The following is a 14,966-nucleotide window of genomic DNA, read 5'->3' on the forward strand; positions in this document are numbered from 1 at the left end:
GCAAAGTAAAGGGAAATGTTGATAGTGTTAAAAGGACAAACAGTGGTCACCAACCTTTTCTGAGTCAAGATCACTTTGAGTCAAAATGCACTGTTGTAGTGCTGAGTGAAATAGGAAAAACATGCATTTTATGGCTATTGAAAGTGTTGAATAAAAAGTGTCGACAGTTGTGAGTAAGAACTTACACATCAACTCACTAACAAAAACAGCATCTCTTTGCTGTATTCATTGACAGTTTCTCTCTAGTCATGGTTTTCAACGTTTTGAAATCTCACAGTATCAACTATAGGCCTATACTGCACTTCATTTGCTGTATGGGCCTGCAGTGAAGGTAGAGTTTGTACCTTCAGACACATAAAATGGTTAAAAATGCCAACAGTTGGCCGACCAGGCCACAGTGCAGCTGAATCGGTGCACCTACCGACAACAGCCCGAGACTAATAAAAAAAAAGAAGTGTAACCTATAAATGTTTGTATTTTTTTACCCCCTTTTCTCCCCAATTTCGTGGTATCCAATTGGTAGTAACAGTCTTGTCTCATCAGTGGAACTCACAGAATAATAGGAAATAGCTTATGATACTGAATTGGGCTAAAAATGTTGGATGACGTTGTTGGTAGGTATCCAAATGAGTTCAGTATGCCATTTTCATTTGAGACTAAGAAGTATAATGTCATGGATTATCAAGATAATATTCCAAAGACTCGAATTGAATTGACAACGACACTAAGGCTGCGTTTAGACAGCCAGCACAATTATGATTTTTTTTTCACCCACTAATCAAATCAGCTCTGAAAAAGAGCTGATGTGAAAAGATCTGATGTGATTGGTCAAAAGACTAATTAGTGGGGGGAAAAAAACAGAATTGATCTGCCTTTCTGTCACTGAAGTGATATAAATGGACACTGTATTGACTTTACTTTTTTTATCAGTGTTTTATGATGTTATTGTAGACAAAACTAACTGTGGTTTATAACAATGTAATAACACATAAATCATGATAATTTGTCTAATGTAGGCTAAACTAAAATATTCGGTTAAATGTTTCATGTCGTGTTCTCCTTTGGATGTAGCCTACTAGAGATATTAACATTCTCAGAATTCCAAACCCCTTGAACGAGCAAAGGGGGTCCTTTACACTTAAAAAAATGTGTCTCAAGAGTAGTATCATTACGTCATTCAGTAGCTCGTTTTGGTAGTTCCTCTACTCAAACTTTTCCCAACGGTGATTCAAGACTCCATGACTGCTGGTTGGACCATAGGATACTCCCACCATTCAGGAATGTGGGACTTTCCTTCCATATAAGGACTTTTTTATATCAATCACGAGTCACTACCTAGACTCAGAAAGGGGAAGGTGGAGCCTAAAATCGATTAACGAAGCGTACAAATTCGTGTAAGCATTTTTATTGGTTGCAAGAAAAAAGAAAGGAAGTGTTTAGTTCACTCCGGAGTTTAACTGGAAGAAAAACGAAAATAAAAGTATTTGCACAAAGAAACTGATACAAAGTATCTATACGAAAAACAAAGTAACTCGTTTATAATAATGTCTGGCTCATCATTTAACAGAGGTCCCGCTTATGGGTTTTCTGCAGAAGTCAAAAGCAAGGTAAGTGTTCACGGAAGAGAGTAAAGTGCGAATGAATCCTTTGCCTAATGGTAGTAACCTATAGCGTTAGTGAGGTTTATTACGGAAAACTTGATTTATTTATTGAAAAATGTGTATGCCTAGGTATTTTAGGTTACATAGGCTATGATGTAGAGACTGAGTGTAAAGATAATTACGTGGAACGGGCAAAGCTACTATACTTTTGGAATGACCTAGATAAAGCGGGAAACTTTTATCAAATTACAAGCTTTACCGGCTACGCACATATGTTTGATAACACTGTTCATTAATATGACAACATGCTAATTTAAAAAAACTTTAGTTTGGTTTAAGTAGTTGGTTTACTTTTGGGAAGCGCTTAAAAAGGCATGGGCGTTGCCCGTGTTGGCAATGTATATTTTCTTGTGGCAAGTTAAAAATCCCTATACAGTCCCATTTACATAGAGAAACTGGTCAGTACAACACTGTAGGTCTTTCATGCATCCATCCATCCATGTCCCTGAGTTTGTCACCCATCCAGAGGTCACACAGTCCTATCACGAGAACAACTGCTGCATCCTGCGCTGTGGTGGATTGGGGCCTTGGTGAATGGCTATTGTAGTGCGTAATTTGACAATTGGCATCGCAAAACAATCCAAATAGAAATATGTTCTCTTTTTGAACATGTGCACTTTCAAAAGTAAACGTTGACAGGAGACAGTGCCAGTGTTTTCTGGTGGCAGGTAGTATAGCTGTTAGAGAGGGTTGCCAGTTCGAATCCCTGTCCGACTGGAAAAATTTGTCGGGAAGTGAGCAGGCAACCGGAGGTTTGCTTCTACCAAATCGGTTGGACCATGTGTGTACTTGACCAATTAAGTTTATCTGCAAATGCCCTTCATCCAAAACATCAATGACATGGCACAACCAGGAGTTAACCTACTACTGTATCCCTCGGGCCAAATATAACTATTTTATCACAAATTTACAGTGAAGATTTAGAGCGTTTGTGTTCCTGTACTTATTATGTTTTGTAATCGTGTGTTACACTTTTGCAGTGTAATGGGAGAAATGAAATTGAAATGCTTTGCAAAGTTTGCCAACCTGGCTCTTCACTTATGTAAATAGAGAATAATGACTAATATAATATTATTTTTGTTTATCTTTCATAAACAACAAACTTTACCCATCATGTTCCAAGTTATGTTATACAAAGGAATACTCCGGTCCCCATGTTACTACCCTGATCCATTTAACTGCAGATTACACACAGCAGATGCATGTGCATTATGTTCTTCTGTGTCTGAGACCTAGCAATGTGTCTTTTAGACCACCGGCTGATTTATTGTTTGCATTCCTTGGCTGAGTCCTTATATTGGCGAGGGTTTTCCATTGGTCCTCAGAACAGTGTACGGGTAGCCAAGTGGATGTAAAGCTGGTGGTTTCCTCTCATACCAATGAATGATGTCCATTGTCTCTGGTATTTCCTGCCGTTAATGATGTAGCAATGCAATGTGAAGTGTTGTTATTCAAGGAGTTTTTCCTCCTTGACTAGGCCCCTTAACAATTCTAGATGGTAGGTGAAATGATGGTTAACCCAGATGTTGGAACTGATCCACTAGACAAGACTATCAAATATGTTTTTTGAGAACGTAATAGTGGTCCATGTTCAATCCATTTGATTTAAACTCCTTCAACTCAGCGTCTTAACAGTCTCATTCCCCATGATCTAAATTGCGCCGCGGAATGAATTCCTTGAGTTAACCATGCCTCTCGAAATTACATCTTTCAAATGTCCTGTGGGCAATTAAAGCAGTCAATGTTGTTTTAATTTGGGGATAATCAAATGAAGCAAATATATAATGACAGGACCGGTTTGCCCAGAAAGTCCTTTATTCGGTTGTACTTAAAATTCCGCTTCACCTTTTAGCCGTGGAGGGAAATTTGTGGAGAATATTTTGACTCTATTCCTCAGTCTTACTATTCTTTGGTATGTATTTGTAACTTCAACCTCAAAATGTATTGTTGAGAGATATAGAGACCTTTTAAAAAAATATAACTTTCTGTACAAACATTGCAGTGTTTTTGCATTTCTATTTGTAGTAGCATTTTTATAGTAAGATCGACACTACAGATATATGACGTTTTCTAAACATTGCTTTTAGTGCCAGTTTCCATCTTCACACTTTCTTTTGATTATTTACTCAACCAAAGTATTTACAAATCAGGATAACACCCTCAACAAGGAATGCAGCGTCAAATTGCGTAGTTTAACTCTCCCCTATACCATGCAGCTGCCTTCCTGTGCTTCAAGGAGATTTAAGTGGTTAACCAAACAGGATGCGTGCGCGTTTTGTGTTTGAGCTAATGTCAGTGTTGGCTCTGTAAGGACAGTTAAACAGCAAGAATAACACACAAAGTTATCCCAATTGGTTGACACAGTGAATCATGGTTTTTGGGCCGCCCATAATAAACTCTTGAGAGAATTTTAACACGCACAAACTATAATGTTCTTTATTTCTGCTGTGGTTCTGGAAATGCAAACGCCCACTACCAAGTCATCAATTGATGAGTACTTCCACACATACGTTAGTAGCACTTTTTTTTTTTTTTTAATACAGGAAGTACCTGGTAAAATAGTAATTACACTGTAATAATCTATGAATTACTTATTTGTTTCTTTGGGATCCATTCAAACAAGCAGCAATGGCCACCATTAGGTACCAGATAATTCTACACAATTGGTAACTATTTGAAGTACCCATTGGACATTTTTCTCCTAAATACCAGTGGAAACATTACTGTAAAATAAAGTGTAACCTACATGTTGTGCAACTTTTTCCAAGATGTAAAGGTCTCCTATAATGGACTTTTGACCTTCCCCAGATTGCCGGAAAGTACGACCCTCAGAGAGAGGAGGAGCTAAAGGTCTGGATCGAGGATACGACCGGATGTGACATCGGGGAAGACTTCCAGAAAGGCCTGAAAAATGGTGTCATCTTGTGCAAGTATGTTTCTGAATAGGGCCAGGATCCGTCATCACGTCCCTATGTACAATGTGGCTTTATTGACCCATAAAGCTACACATTTTATGGCACCAGCCAATGCATTCAACCAAAGACATCACTCATAAACGTTCTGCTAGCTACAACATTATACATCAAATCATACAATCCATTGCATATGTCCTGTCTGTCCTCCTTGCTGTGGGTTTTACTGCAATATAGACCCGTTTCTCCTCTGATTCCTTCTGTTGCCTATGAGGTGCTGCAGTCTAAGTAAGCAAACTCTCTTCCTCCCCTAGACTGATCAACAAACTTCAACCTGGCTCCGTGAAAAAGATCAACTCGTCCACCATGAACTGGCATCAGGTGAGCTGCTTGGATTGTTCTCTCTACGTGAACAGACTTGAACTGTACTTTACCAGCTGGTTTTACAGCTAGAGAATATATCTGAGCTGTTGTGCTGACCAAGCCTGTTTTTTTTACTAGCTTAAAAGCAGAGGTAGATTGTTATTATTAGAGGTGCAACTCTCTGGACCAGTGAGTTTACTGAAATAGAATTTGGGTTAGAATATGAAATATAGTGAGACCTCAGTGTGCCAGAGAGAGCCTTTTAGCTCAATGGCTTGTGATGGCCTCGTTATAGGTGTGACTTCCTAAAATCTACCTTCATGCAATTATTGAGAAGCTCTTTACTCATCTTTTCTTCTTATGCACTTGTCTGGTTCTAGCTGGAGAACATCACCAACTTCATCAAATCTATCCAAATGTACGGCCTGAAGCCCCATGATATCTTTGAGGCCAACGACCTGTTTGAGAGTGGGAACATGACCCAGGTCCAGAGCACACTGCTGTCTCTCGCTGGCACGGTAACTTTTCAAACTCTCATTTTTATGGTTGCATCCCTAATGAGAATCTTCTGTATTTGAAATGTGTAATTGCCACTTGCATTAAATCACTTGACCTTGTTGAACAGAGCATTACTGCATGTCAGGTTTTGTCGCTAAAATAATGGTGTCTCGTCTTCATCAACATATGGTGTCAGAAGCGGGATGTAAATACAACCCCCTCCTGAATAAACTCATAGAATTGTGTCCAGTAAAATCTTGGGGAATTAAACAGTGACTGGATTTCTGTACACTTTCCCCTGCAGGCCAAGACCAAGGGCTGCCAGTCCCGAGTGGACATTGGGGTGAAGTACGCAGACAAACAGGAGAGGCTATTCGACGAGGAGAAGATGAAGGCCGGACAGTGTGTCATTGGACTGCAGGCAAGAGGGAATGTGTTGACAGTGATACCACTGAAGAACATGTTGTTCTTTTTGCTGTTGCCAGCTCTGTTGCCGTCTTGCCAAACAAAAAAACATCAGTAGCAAAGCTAACCAATACATATTGCTAACAGCCTTTATAACAGGCTAAGGCAGAGACAGACATCCATGCTATTGTTCTTATAAAACTCATATTTTATTTAATCTTTTCATAACTTCTATTTGTTTTGGATATTTCTTATTGACGGGTTGCATGTAGGTTTACATCAATGATTCCTAACTTTTATATGCCCTTTGGCATGACTTCTATTTCAGCCAAGAACAATATTGTTGATTTGATGATATCTACTCAGGCATTCTCAGTCTGTCTGAAAGTCTCCATCTAGGGGGGTTGTAATTTTCCATTCATCCTTTGCTGTTTTCCTTTTATAACTGATACCTGTCTGTCTCTGCAGATGGGGACGAATAAGTGTGCCAGCCAGGCGGGCATGAATGCATACGGCACCAGGAGGCACCTCTACGATCCCAAGGCTCACATCCTGCCCCCCATGGACAACTCCACCATCAGTCTGCAAATGGGTACCAACAAGGGGGCCAGTCAGGTAGAAGTCCATGTGTAGAAAAGCAAATGCAAGTTCTCATTAATTTCACCATGTCTTAACTCAATCAAGGTATCAATATTGTCAATGGGGGACATAACTGCACTAGTAAACTTTGGCTTTTACTAATGGATTCTTGCTTATTTTAATTCACTGCTACATATGAATTAGTTATCTTCCTCTACTCAGGCTGGCATGACAGCTCCAGGAACCCGCCGTGCCATCTATGACCAGAAGCTGGGCACAGACAAATGTGACAACAGCACCATGTCACTGCAGATGGGCTCCAATGCAGGTGCCAATCAGAGCGGGCAGAACTTTGGCCTGGGTCGTCAGATCTACAACGCCAAGTACTGCCCCAAGAACGAGGAGGAGGAGCAGAATGGGGCCGGAGCCGAATATGTCCCTGACTACCAAGACGAGGGTTACCAAGAATTCAAAGATGAAGCGGTGCCGGTGTACCAGCAAGAGGGGACGGATTATTAAAAGGGGGGTTGTGCTGGTTGAAAACAAGAAACATCAAGAAAGGCTTTTTCAAAGTTATTTGTTACATAGGATTTTCCGCCTTTTGGTTGATCTCCTTTTGGTATTGGACAATAGTGCCCTCTTGCCCTCATTTAAGCACCGGTTAGGACCAATGTTAGACATATCTCACATGTACTATGCATTAGTAGGTTTTTATATTCCTGTTGAAATGGCTATGCTTATGTGTTTTTAAAGTGTAACCACTAAAGCCAGTACTGGTGTCTGGGCTGTGATTAGCTTTTATATCCCAATGATTAGCTTTTAGTAAAGTACCAAAGCCCTCTTGCCAGTTTCCCCCTCAACAACTGTTTGCCATTGGTACATTTAAATGTTTATGCCAATTTTTTTTTTTTTCCATTTTTTTTTTTTCAGGCAAATATTGCCTGGAATCCATCTTTGAAAGGACCCAATAGAATTCAATTATTAAAAATCCCCAGTTCAAAAATGGACTGTTCTATAATTGTAATTTACCTATCCTTGTACCAAAGGTCATATTGTTAATGTAACCTATATACATTTATATTACCATAATTGATGTGAATTTGTGGTAATTATTTGTATCCATTCAGTATTTTTACTTGGTAATGTAAAAGACAACAAGATGTATCTGTTTGGACCTTCAAAACAAACCACCGTCCACGTTTTTTATGTATGCCAACTGTATACTTTCTTTGGAGGAAATAATTCCTTTGTTTGCATAACCAGAGCAACTGGAGCCAAGATTGTTTTCTTTGGCTTAGAGTATCTTGGGGGGAAAAAAACATTCAGGCTTTCAACATTCCAAGCTGGATACTGGATTCATTTTGTCAATTTTCTTCATTGTATAATGTTTTTAATGGATTCACTGATAAGAGGATCAAACATATTTTTTGATTTTGAACTCTGTCATTCAATGTGATTATTTATATATAGTTTTGTTAAGTGTTTTTGTTTTGTACCGACTCTGAAGGGAAATGTGCTTTTACTACCTTTTTGGTTTTATATATATTCTTTGGGCTTTCCTTTCGATCCATATTTTCATTATGAATAGAAACATTTATGGATGTTGGGAAATATGTGTGAATAAAGACATACATTGTATACAAACCAGCCTGATGTGCCAATTAGTTACAACTATAGAGTGTCTCATTAGTTACATGGTTATCATAAATTAGGCTACGATCATGTGGCTTTAATTAGGACATAAACAATGTCTGCGTTCCATAGCCTAACATACTAATTGCATGGTATGTGAAAAATGCAGTGTAGTCGGCATGGGATTTTGGGTCACTGATGGAATAGAGAAGTACTTTTGGTAATTTAGTGTATGTGGACACCTGTTTGACAAACATCTCATTCCAAAAGCATGGGCATTAATATGGAGTTTGTCCCACCTTTGCTGCTATAACAGCCTCCACTCTTCTGGGAAGACTTTCCACTAGATGTTGGAACATTGCTGCGGGGACTTGCTTCCATTCAGCCACGAGCATGCTTCCAATTCGTTTCATGGGGTTGAGGTAAGGGCTCTGTGCAGGTCAGTCAAGTTCTTCCACACCGCTTTGTGCCCTAGGGGCATTGTCATGCTGAAACAGGTAAGGGCCTTCCCCAAACTGTTGCCACAAAGTTGGAAGCACAAAATTGTCTAGATTCCAGCCATTACAATGAACCCATCCTCCAATAGCTCCTCCCACCAGCCTCCTCTGGTACCAGGTAAGGTGGGTTGATATCACAGAATTTCTTAGCAATTTTCATACATACATACGGGTATTGCATGTCTTGTTCTTGCACATGTTTGTTTCTAGGTTGTCCACCCACAGCAGAAGCTCTGTTGTATGGCACTTTGCAGTTTCAGAAGGAGATCACGTGGGAGAAGAAAATTAAGATCTGGTACCGAAATCAGGACCTCTTTTTAGATGGTGATTGACTTTATACGGCACATAATCAGGATAACATTGTACTCTGTATGAACATTATCAGGTGTGGTGGGCTGGGTGTCTTTAATAAAATGTGTTTTCTCTTACCACCTGCCTTTGTTTTATTCCATGTTAGATATATTTTTGTGTGACAGCTGTAAAAAAAGATGACACAAATTGTTTAGCTGTTTGTTTTCATTTCATTTCATCTCCTCTAGAAGTATCCCGACTATGGTGAGTGACTTCAACTTGAATGGAAGTTGCACTGTTTGATGTTTGATGAAGATAAAAGTTATTGTACAATACCTCCACCTACTGGTCCAGTGAAATATACAAATATTTTGCCTGGCCGGAAATAGATAGCCGGATGTCCCTACGAGTCGCGCGATATTAGCACAAACGAGACTTCGGAACATTCTTTTCACCGGAACATCAGGCAAAATGGTAGGGCCCCGATTTTACAAGAACCTGAATTTGACCATCTATGTCAATCTTAGCTAAGTTATAATACATTTGATTTATTAAACCATACAGTGCAATGCATCACTACGTATCAATTAATACATTGGTGAATTTTAGGATGAAACACTATTGACGCTACCACAAAGCTTGGGATGCATGTTAAGCTCATACGGTTGCCTGCAGTGCTAATGCTAGCTTTCTGTTTATTTACCGAGTCAGGTTTAGTCATTTAGAGACATTTTTAATTATTTAACCAGGTAGGTTAGTTGAGAACAAGTTCTCATTTACAACCGCGACCTGGCCAAGATAAAGCACAGCAGTTCGACACAAACCACAACACGGAGTTACCCTCGGATTAAACAAACATACAGTCAATAATACAGTAAAAGTCTATATACAGTGTGTGTAAATGAGGTAAGATAAGGGAGGTATGGCAATAAATAGACCATGGTGGCTAATTACAATATACCAACTAAACACTGGAGTGATAGATGTGCAGAAGATGAATGTGCAAGTAGAGATACTTGGGTGCAAAGGAGCAAGATACATAAATAATGGGCTATGTACAGGTGCAGTGATCTGTGAGAAGCTCAGACAGCTGGTGCTTAAAGCTAGTGCGGGAGATATAAGTCCACCTTCAGTGATTTTTGCAGTTCGTTCCAGTCATTGGCAGCAGAGAGCTGTAAGGAAAGGTGGCCAATGGAGGAATTGGCTTTGGGGGATGACCTGTGAGATATACCTGCTGGAGCGCGTGCTGCTATGGTGACCAGTGAGCTGAGATAAGGTGGAGCTTTACCTAGCAAAGACTTGTAGATGACCTGGGAGCGAAGGGTTAGGCGACGAGTATGAAGCGAGGGCCAGCCAACGAGAGTACAGGTCGCAGTGGTGGGTAGTATATGGGGCTTTGGTGACAAAACGGATGGCACTGTGATAGACTGCATCCAATTTGTTGAGTAGCGTGTTGGAGGCTATTTTGTAAATGACATCGCCGAAGTCCAGGATCGGTAGGAAGGTCAGTTTTACGAGGGTATGTTTGGCGGCATGAGTGAAGGATGCTTTGTTGTGAAATAGGAAGCCGATTCTAGATTCAATTTTGGATTGGAGATGCTTAATGTGTGTCTGGAAGGAGAGTTTACAGTCTAGCCAGACACCTAGGTAGTTGTCCACATATTCTAAGTCAGAACTGTCCAGAGTAGTGATGCTGGTCGGGCCGGCAGGTGCGGGCAGCGATCAGTTGAAGAGCGTGCATTTAGTTTGACTTGCATTTAAGAGCAGTTGGGGGCCACGGAAGGAGAGTTGTGTGGCATTGAAGCTCGTCTGGAGGTTAGTTAACAGTGTCCAAAGAAGGGCCAGAGGTATACGGAATGGTGTCGTCTACGTAGAGATGGATCAGAGAATCACCAGCAGCAAGAGCAACATCATTGATGTATACCGAGAAGAGAGTCGGCCTGAGAATTAAACCCTGTTGTACCCCCATAGAGGCTGCCAGAGGCCCGGGCAACAGGCCCTCTGATTTAACACTGAGCTCAATCAGAGAAGTAGTTGGTGTACCAGGCGAGGCAGTCATTTGAGAAACCAAGGCTGTTGAGTCTGCCTATAAGAATGCGGTGATTGACAAGAGTCGAAAGCCTTGGCCAGGTCGATGAAGACGGCTGCACAGTAATGTATTTTATAGATGGCGGTTATGATATCGTTTGGGACCTTGAGCTTGGCTGAGGTGCACCCATGACCAGCTCTGAAACCAGATTGCATAACGGAGAAGGTACAGGATTCAAAATGGTCGTCTGTTTAACTTGGCTTTCGAAGACCTTAGAGAGGCAGTGTAGAATAGACATAGGTCTGTAGCAGTTTGGGTCTAGAGTGTCTCCCCCTTTGAAGAGGGGGATGATCGCGGCAGCTTTCCAATCTTTGGGAACCTCAGACGATACGAAGAGAGGTTGAACAGGCTAGTAATAGGGGTTTCAACAATTTCGGCAGATAATTTTAGAGAGGGTCCAGATTGTCTAGCCCGGCTGATTTGTAGGGGTCCTGATTTTGCAGATCTTTCAGAACATCAGCTATCTGGATTTGGGTAAAGGAGAAATGGGGAGGCTTGGGCAAGTTGCTGTTGGTGGTGCAGGGCAGTTGACTGAGGTAGGGGGTAGCCGTAGAAAAACGCTTATAAAAATTCTCAATTATAGTGGATTTATCGGTGGTGACAGTCCCAGCCTCAGTGCAGTGGGCAGCTGGGGGGAGGTGCTCTTATTCTCTATGGACTTTAGTGTCCCAGAACTTTTTTGAGTTAGTGCTACAGGATGCACATTTCTGTTTCAAAAAGCTAGCCTTAGCTTTCCTAACTGCCTGTGTCTATTGGTTCCTAACTTCCCTGAAAAGTTGCATATCACAGGGGATTCCGAAGTAAGCACGACAGCACTCTACTAACACATAGTGGCTATAACTATTATTAATTCTATTCCTAATGAACTTCTCGTTTTAACACTCATTTTCGTTGGCCGTCAATATCCACTGTGTTAAAGTAGTTTGCGTGATTTCTCTAGGCGGATGTCGAGATCAAGAAGAAGCGTACCTTCAGGAAGTTCACCTACAGAGGTGTGGACCTGGACCAGCTTCTGGACATGTCCTAGTGAGTAAATCAATTCATCCAGTAAATGCGCCACTACATTTGGCAATATTGCTGTTTGCATTGTGGTATTTCGGTGAAAGCTCAACCCTTTCTGAGTGTAACCATCATAACAATGCTAGATGAACCCCATCTTGCAGAAGGGTGAGGTCTGACAGTGGCGTTCTCTCTTTCGAAAGTTGGGTACATTATTATGGCAACTGGTATGCTGTGTTCCATTTTCATTTGTTTTCTCAATTTTGCATGTAATAAAATACATATCATTACATAATTACTTGGACTATGACTAAGTATGTGAAATTCTAGAGGCTATTTTGGTACAGTCCGGATTTAAATGTTTAATTAACTTCCCTGTAGATGTCTGCTATTTGGACCTGATGCTGAATGTTAATCTGAAAGTATGCCTGACTGCATCATACCTCCTCTCCTCCAGTGAACAGCTGATGCAACTGTACTGCGCTCGCCAGAGGAGGAGACTTAACCGTGGCCTTCGCCGCAAGCAGCAGTCCCTCCTGAAGCGCCTGCGTAAGGCCAAGAAGGAGGCTCCCCCCATGGAGAAGCCCGAGGTGGTGAAGACTCACCTTAGGGACATGGTCATCCTGCCTGAGATGGTTGGCTCCATGGTCGGAGTGTACAACGGAAAGACCTTCAACCAGGTTGAAATCAAGGTGAGGTTATGGGAAAGATCTATGGGTAGGCTTGGGCGGTTTCCAGATTGTCATACCTTCATACCAACCTTGTGCTGTCCTGGGAGATTTGGTAATACTGACACTGAACACAAGGGGTATTATTTTGGGGGCTCCAGGTGGGGCAGCGGTCTGGCGGCGCACAATTTGGCCCAGCGTCTTCCAGGTTTGGTCTGGCATTGTAAATAAGAATTTGTTCTTAACTGATTTGCCTAGTTAAATAAAATCTGTCTAACCTCACTGAGCCTCTAATCCAAAGGTTAGCAATGCTAATAGGTTAATGTAAAATTCCATATTGAATGCTAGCTAAATGCTAAATAGTGCATTGTGAACATTTTATAGTCTCTGACATTAACTATTTACAGTACAGACATCCCAGCTCAGTTATACAAGGACCTAAAAAATACTACTCAGTTTGCTGCACTCACAAAACATTTTTAGACAGCAAGGCTTTTGATCCAAAAGGAGAGTCTCTGCTGTTACCAAGAGAGGTTTGGTTTTGCGAGAGCTAATCAGGTAGAACGAAACCAAATGCACAACTGCATAGCAGTTAGCACATTTCAGACAGTTAATGTAATAGTAATAAGATACACTATGGCCAAAAGTATGTGGACACCCCCTTATTGGATTCAACTATTTCAGCCACACCCGTTTCAGACAGGTGTTTAAAATCAAGCACACTGCCATGCAATCTTCATAGACAAACATTGGCAGTAGAATAGCCTGAACTGAAGAGCTCAGTGACTCAACGTGGCACCGTCATCCAACAAGTCAGTTCGTCTATTTTCTGCCCTGCTAGAGCTGCCCCGGTCAACTGTAAGTGCTGTTATTATGAAGTGGAAACGTCTAGGAGCAACAACGGCTCAGCCGCAAAGTGGTAGGCCACACAAGTTTATTTATTTAACTAGGCAAGTCGGTTATTAAGAACAAATTATTATTTTCAATGAAGGCCTAGGAACTGTGGGTTAACTGCCTTGTTCAGGGGCAGAATAACAGATTTTTACCTTGTCAATTTGGGGATTCGATCTTGCAACCTTCCGGTTAATAGTCCAACGCTCTAACCACTAGGCTACCTGCACCCACGAGCTCACAGAACAAGACCGCCAAGTGCTGAAACGTGTAGCACATAAAAATGGTTTGTCCTCGGTTGCAACACTCACTACCAAGTTCTAAACTGCCCCTGGAAGCAACTTCAGCACAAGAGCTGTCCGTCTGGAGCTTCATGAAATGGGTTTCCATGGCCGAGCAGCCTCACACAAGGAAGGCCTTTTTTGGGGAAGGCCCTTTCCTGTTTCAGCATGACAATACCCCTGTGCAGAAAGCGAGGTCCATAGCCTTTGTTAACAATCACAGATTTTTGTGTTGTCCATAAATGTTTTGGTCCTGCATCAGTCTTGGCCTTAAAAGTTTTATGTCTGAAGCTGTCAGTGCACAATGTACTGTGGTAGTTGTGGTACAGGTGTATTCTAGTTGTCTAGTAACAGGATTGTCCTGCTCCGTACTAACAATTTTACATTTCTCTCTCCAGCCTGAGATGTGCGGCCACTACCTGGGGGAGTTCTCTATTACCTACAAACCAGTCAAGCACGGTCGCCCCGGTATCGGAGCTACACATTCTTCCCGTTTCATCCCACTGAAATAGAAGGGCTGCTGTCTTTGTATAAATAAAAATGAGGTCCCCACACTTTTCTGTTGGCTTTTAATTTAAATATGTTTTGTTCTGTTTGCCTGAATTTGTATCCATTGAAAGGGGTCTAATGACACTGAATTAATTTCGTTTTCAAGGTCTGGGTACATATGTGCCAATGTGTTAACATTTTGGGGGGGTATTTAAAAGAAATAATCCGTTTACTGGCAGTATGGTATGTTGCACGTGTCTCAACACGTTGCCTAAATTTGCATATACATGACTACCACAAGGGTAAGCTCATATGTGAGGTCATCTATCACGTTTATTCAGATAAAATTACTGCCAAACAGTCACGTGTAATAAACGAACAAACACCCTAGATTGCTTCGCCACCTGAATCGTGAATGTCTAGTAAACTGGGACATTTCATTAAATCAATTAAGACTTGACGGTCATTGATATTGTGTTTAATTGAACATTGCATCTACTGTTTTGGTTGAAGGGGGGGTTATGGACGGACTGCATATTTTCCAATGCAATAATCTTGAATCATTTACAGTTTTGGCAACCTTTCCTGTCAGTACATGTTTACAGTATAATGTGTACAATTCTTTATATTCATAAATTGCCTCGTATCAAACACTAATTTCTGGTTATGATTAATCAATGCGCAGTCGCTAGCGCAGCATCATCCTTGCGA

At 41.1% G+C, this 14,966-nt stretch overlaps 2 protein-coding genes and 1 non-coding gene across 3 annotated transcripts; all 3 read left to right on the forward strand.

Moving 5' to 3' along the window:
- Positions 1-1,393: 1,393 nt before the first annotated feature.
- On the forward strand, positions 1,394-8,062 carry LOC112244596 (calponin-2). Its single transcript, XM_042307972.1, has 7 exons — positions 1,394-1,607; positions 4,470-4,591; positions 4,888-4,954; positions 5,317-5,454; positions 5,739-5,855; positions 6,308-6,454; positions 6,641-8,062. The coding sequence occupies exons 1-7, from the start codon at positions 1,545-1,547 to the stop codon at positions 6,935-6,937; spliced, it is 951 nt and encodes a 316-aa protein (XP_042163906.1). The 5' UTR covers positions 1,394-1,544; the 3' UTR covers positions 6,938-8,062.
- Positions 8,063-9,222: 1,160 nt separating this feature from the next.
- On the forward strand, positions 9,223-14,320 carry LOC112244642 (40S ribosomal protein S15). The gene is made up of 4 exons (XM_024412370.1): positions 9,223-9,312; positions 11,868-11,953; positions 12,384-12,618; positions 14,165-14,320. Exons 1-4 carry the CDS (start codon positions 9,310-9,312, stop codon positions 14,276-14,278), a joined length of 438 nt encoding a protein of 145 aa, XP_024268138.1. The 5' UTR covers positions 9,223-9,309; the 3' UTR covers positions 14,279-14,320.
- LOC112244660 lies at positions 12,009-12,141 on the forward strand. The gene has a single exon (XR_002952620.1). It is a non-coding gene; the product is annotated as a small nucleolar RNA SNORA35 (small nucleolar RNA).
- Positions 14,321-14,966: the final 646 nt, after the last annotated feature.

The sequence above is a fragment of the Oncorhynchus tshawytscha genome, linkage group LG28 (genome assembly GCF_018296145.1).
Source record: "Oncorhynchus tshawytscha isolate Ot180627B linkage group LG28, Otsh_v2.0, whole genome shotgun sequence".
Taxonomy (NCBI): Eukaryota; Metazoa; Chordata; class Actinopteri; order Salmoniformes; family Salmonidae; genus Oncorhynchus; species Oncorhynchus tshawytscha.

Coding starts and splice junctions, on each gene's coding strand:
- LOC112244596 (XM_042307972.1), top strand. CDS start 1,545: ATGTCTGGCTCATCATTTAACAGAGGTCCCGCTTATGGGTTTTCTGCA. Junction 4,955..5,316: donor CCACCATGAACTGGCATCAG/GTGAGCTGCTTG, acceptor GTCTGGTTCTAG/CTGGAGAACATCACCAACTT. Junction 5,455..5,738: donor TGCTGTCTCTCGCTGGCACG/GTAACTTTTCAA, acceptor TTTCCCCTGCAG/GCCAAGACCAAGGGCTGCCA.
- LOC112244642 (XM_024412370.1), top strand. Junction 11,954..12,383: donor CAGCTTCTGGACATGTCCTA/GTGAGTAAATCA, acceptor CCTCTCCTCCAG/TGAACAGCTGATGCAACTGT. Junction 12,619..14,164: donor TCAACCAGGTTGAAATCAAG/GTGAGGTTATGG, acceptor TTCTCTCTCCAG/CCTGAGATGTGCGGCCACTA.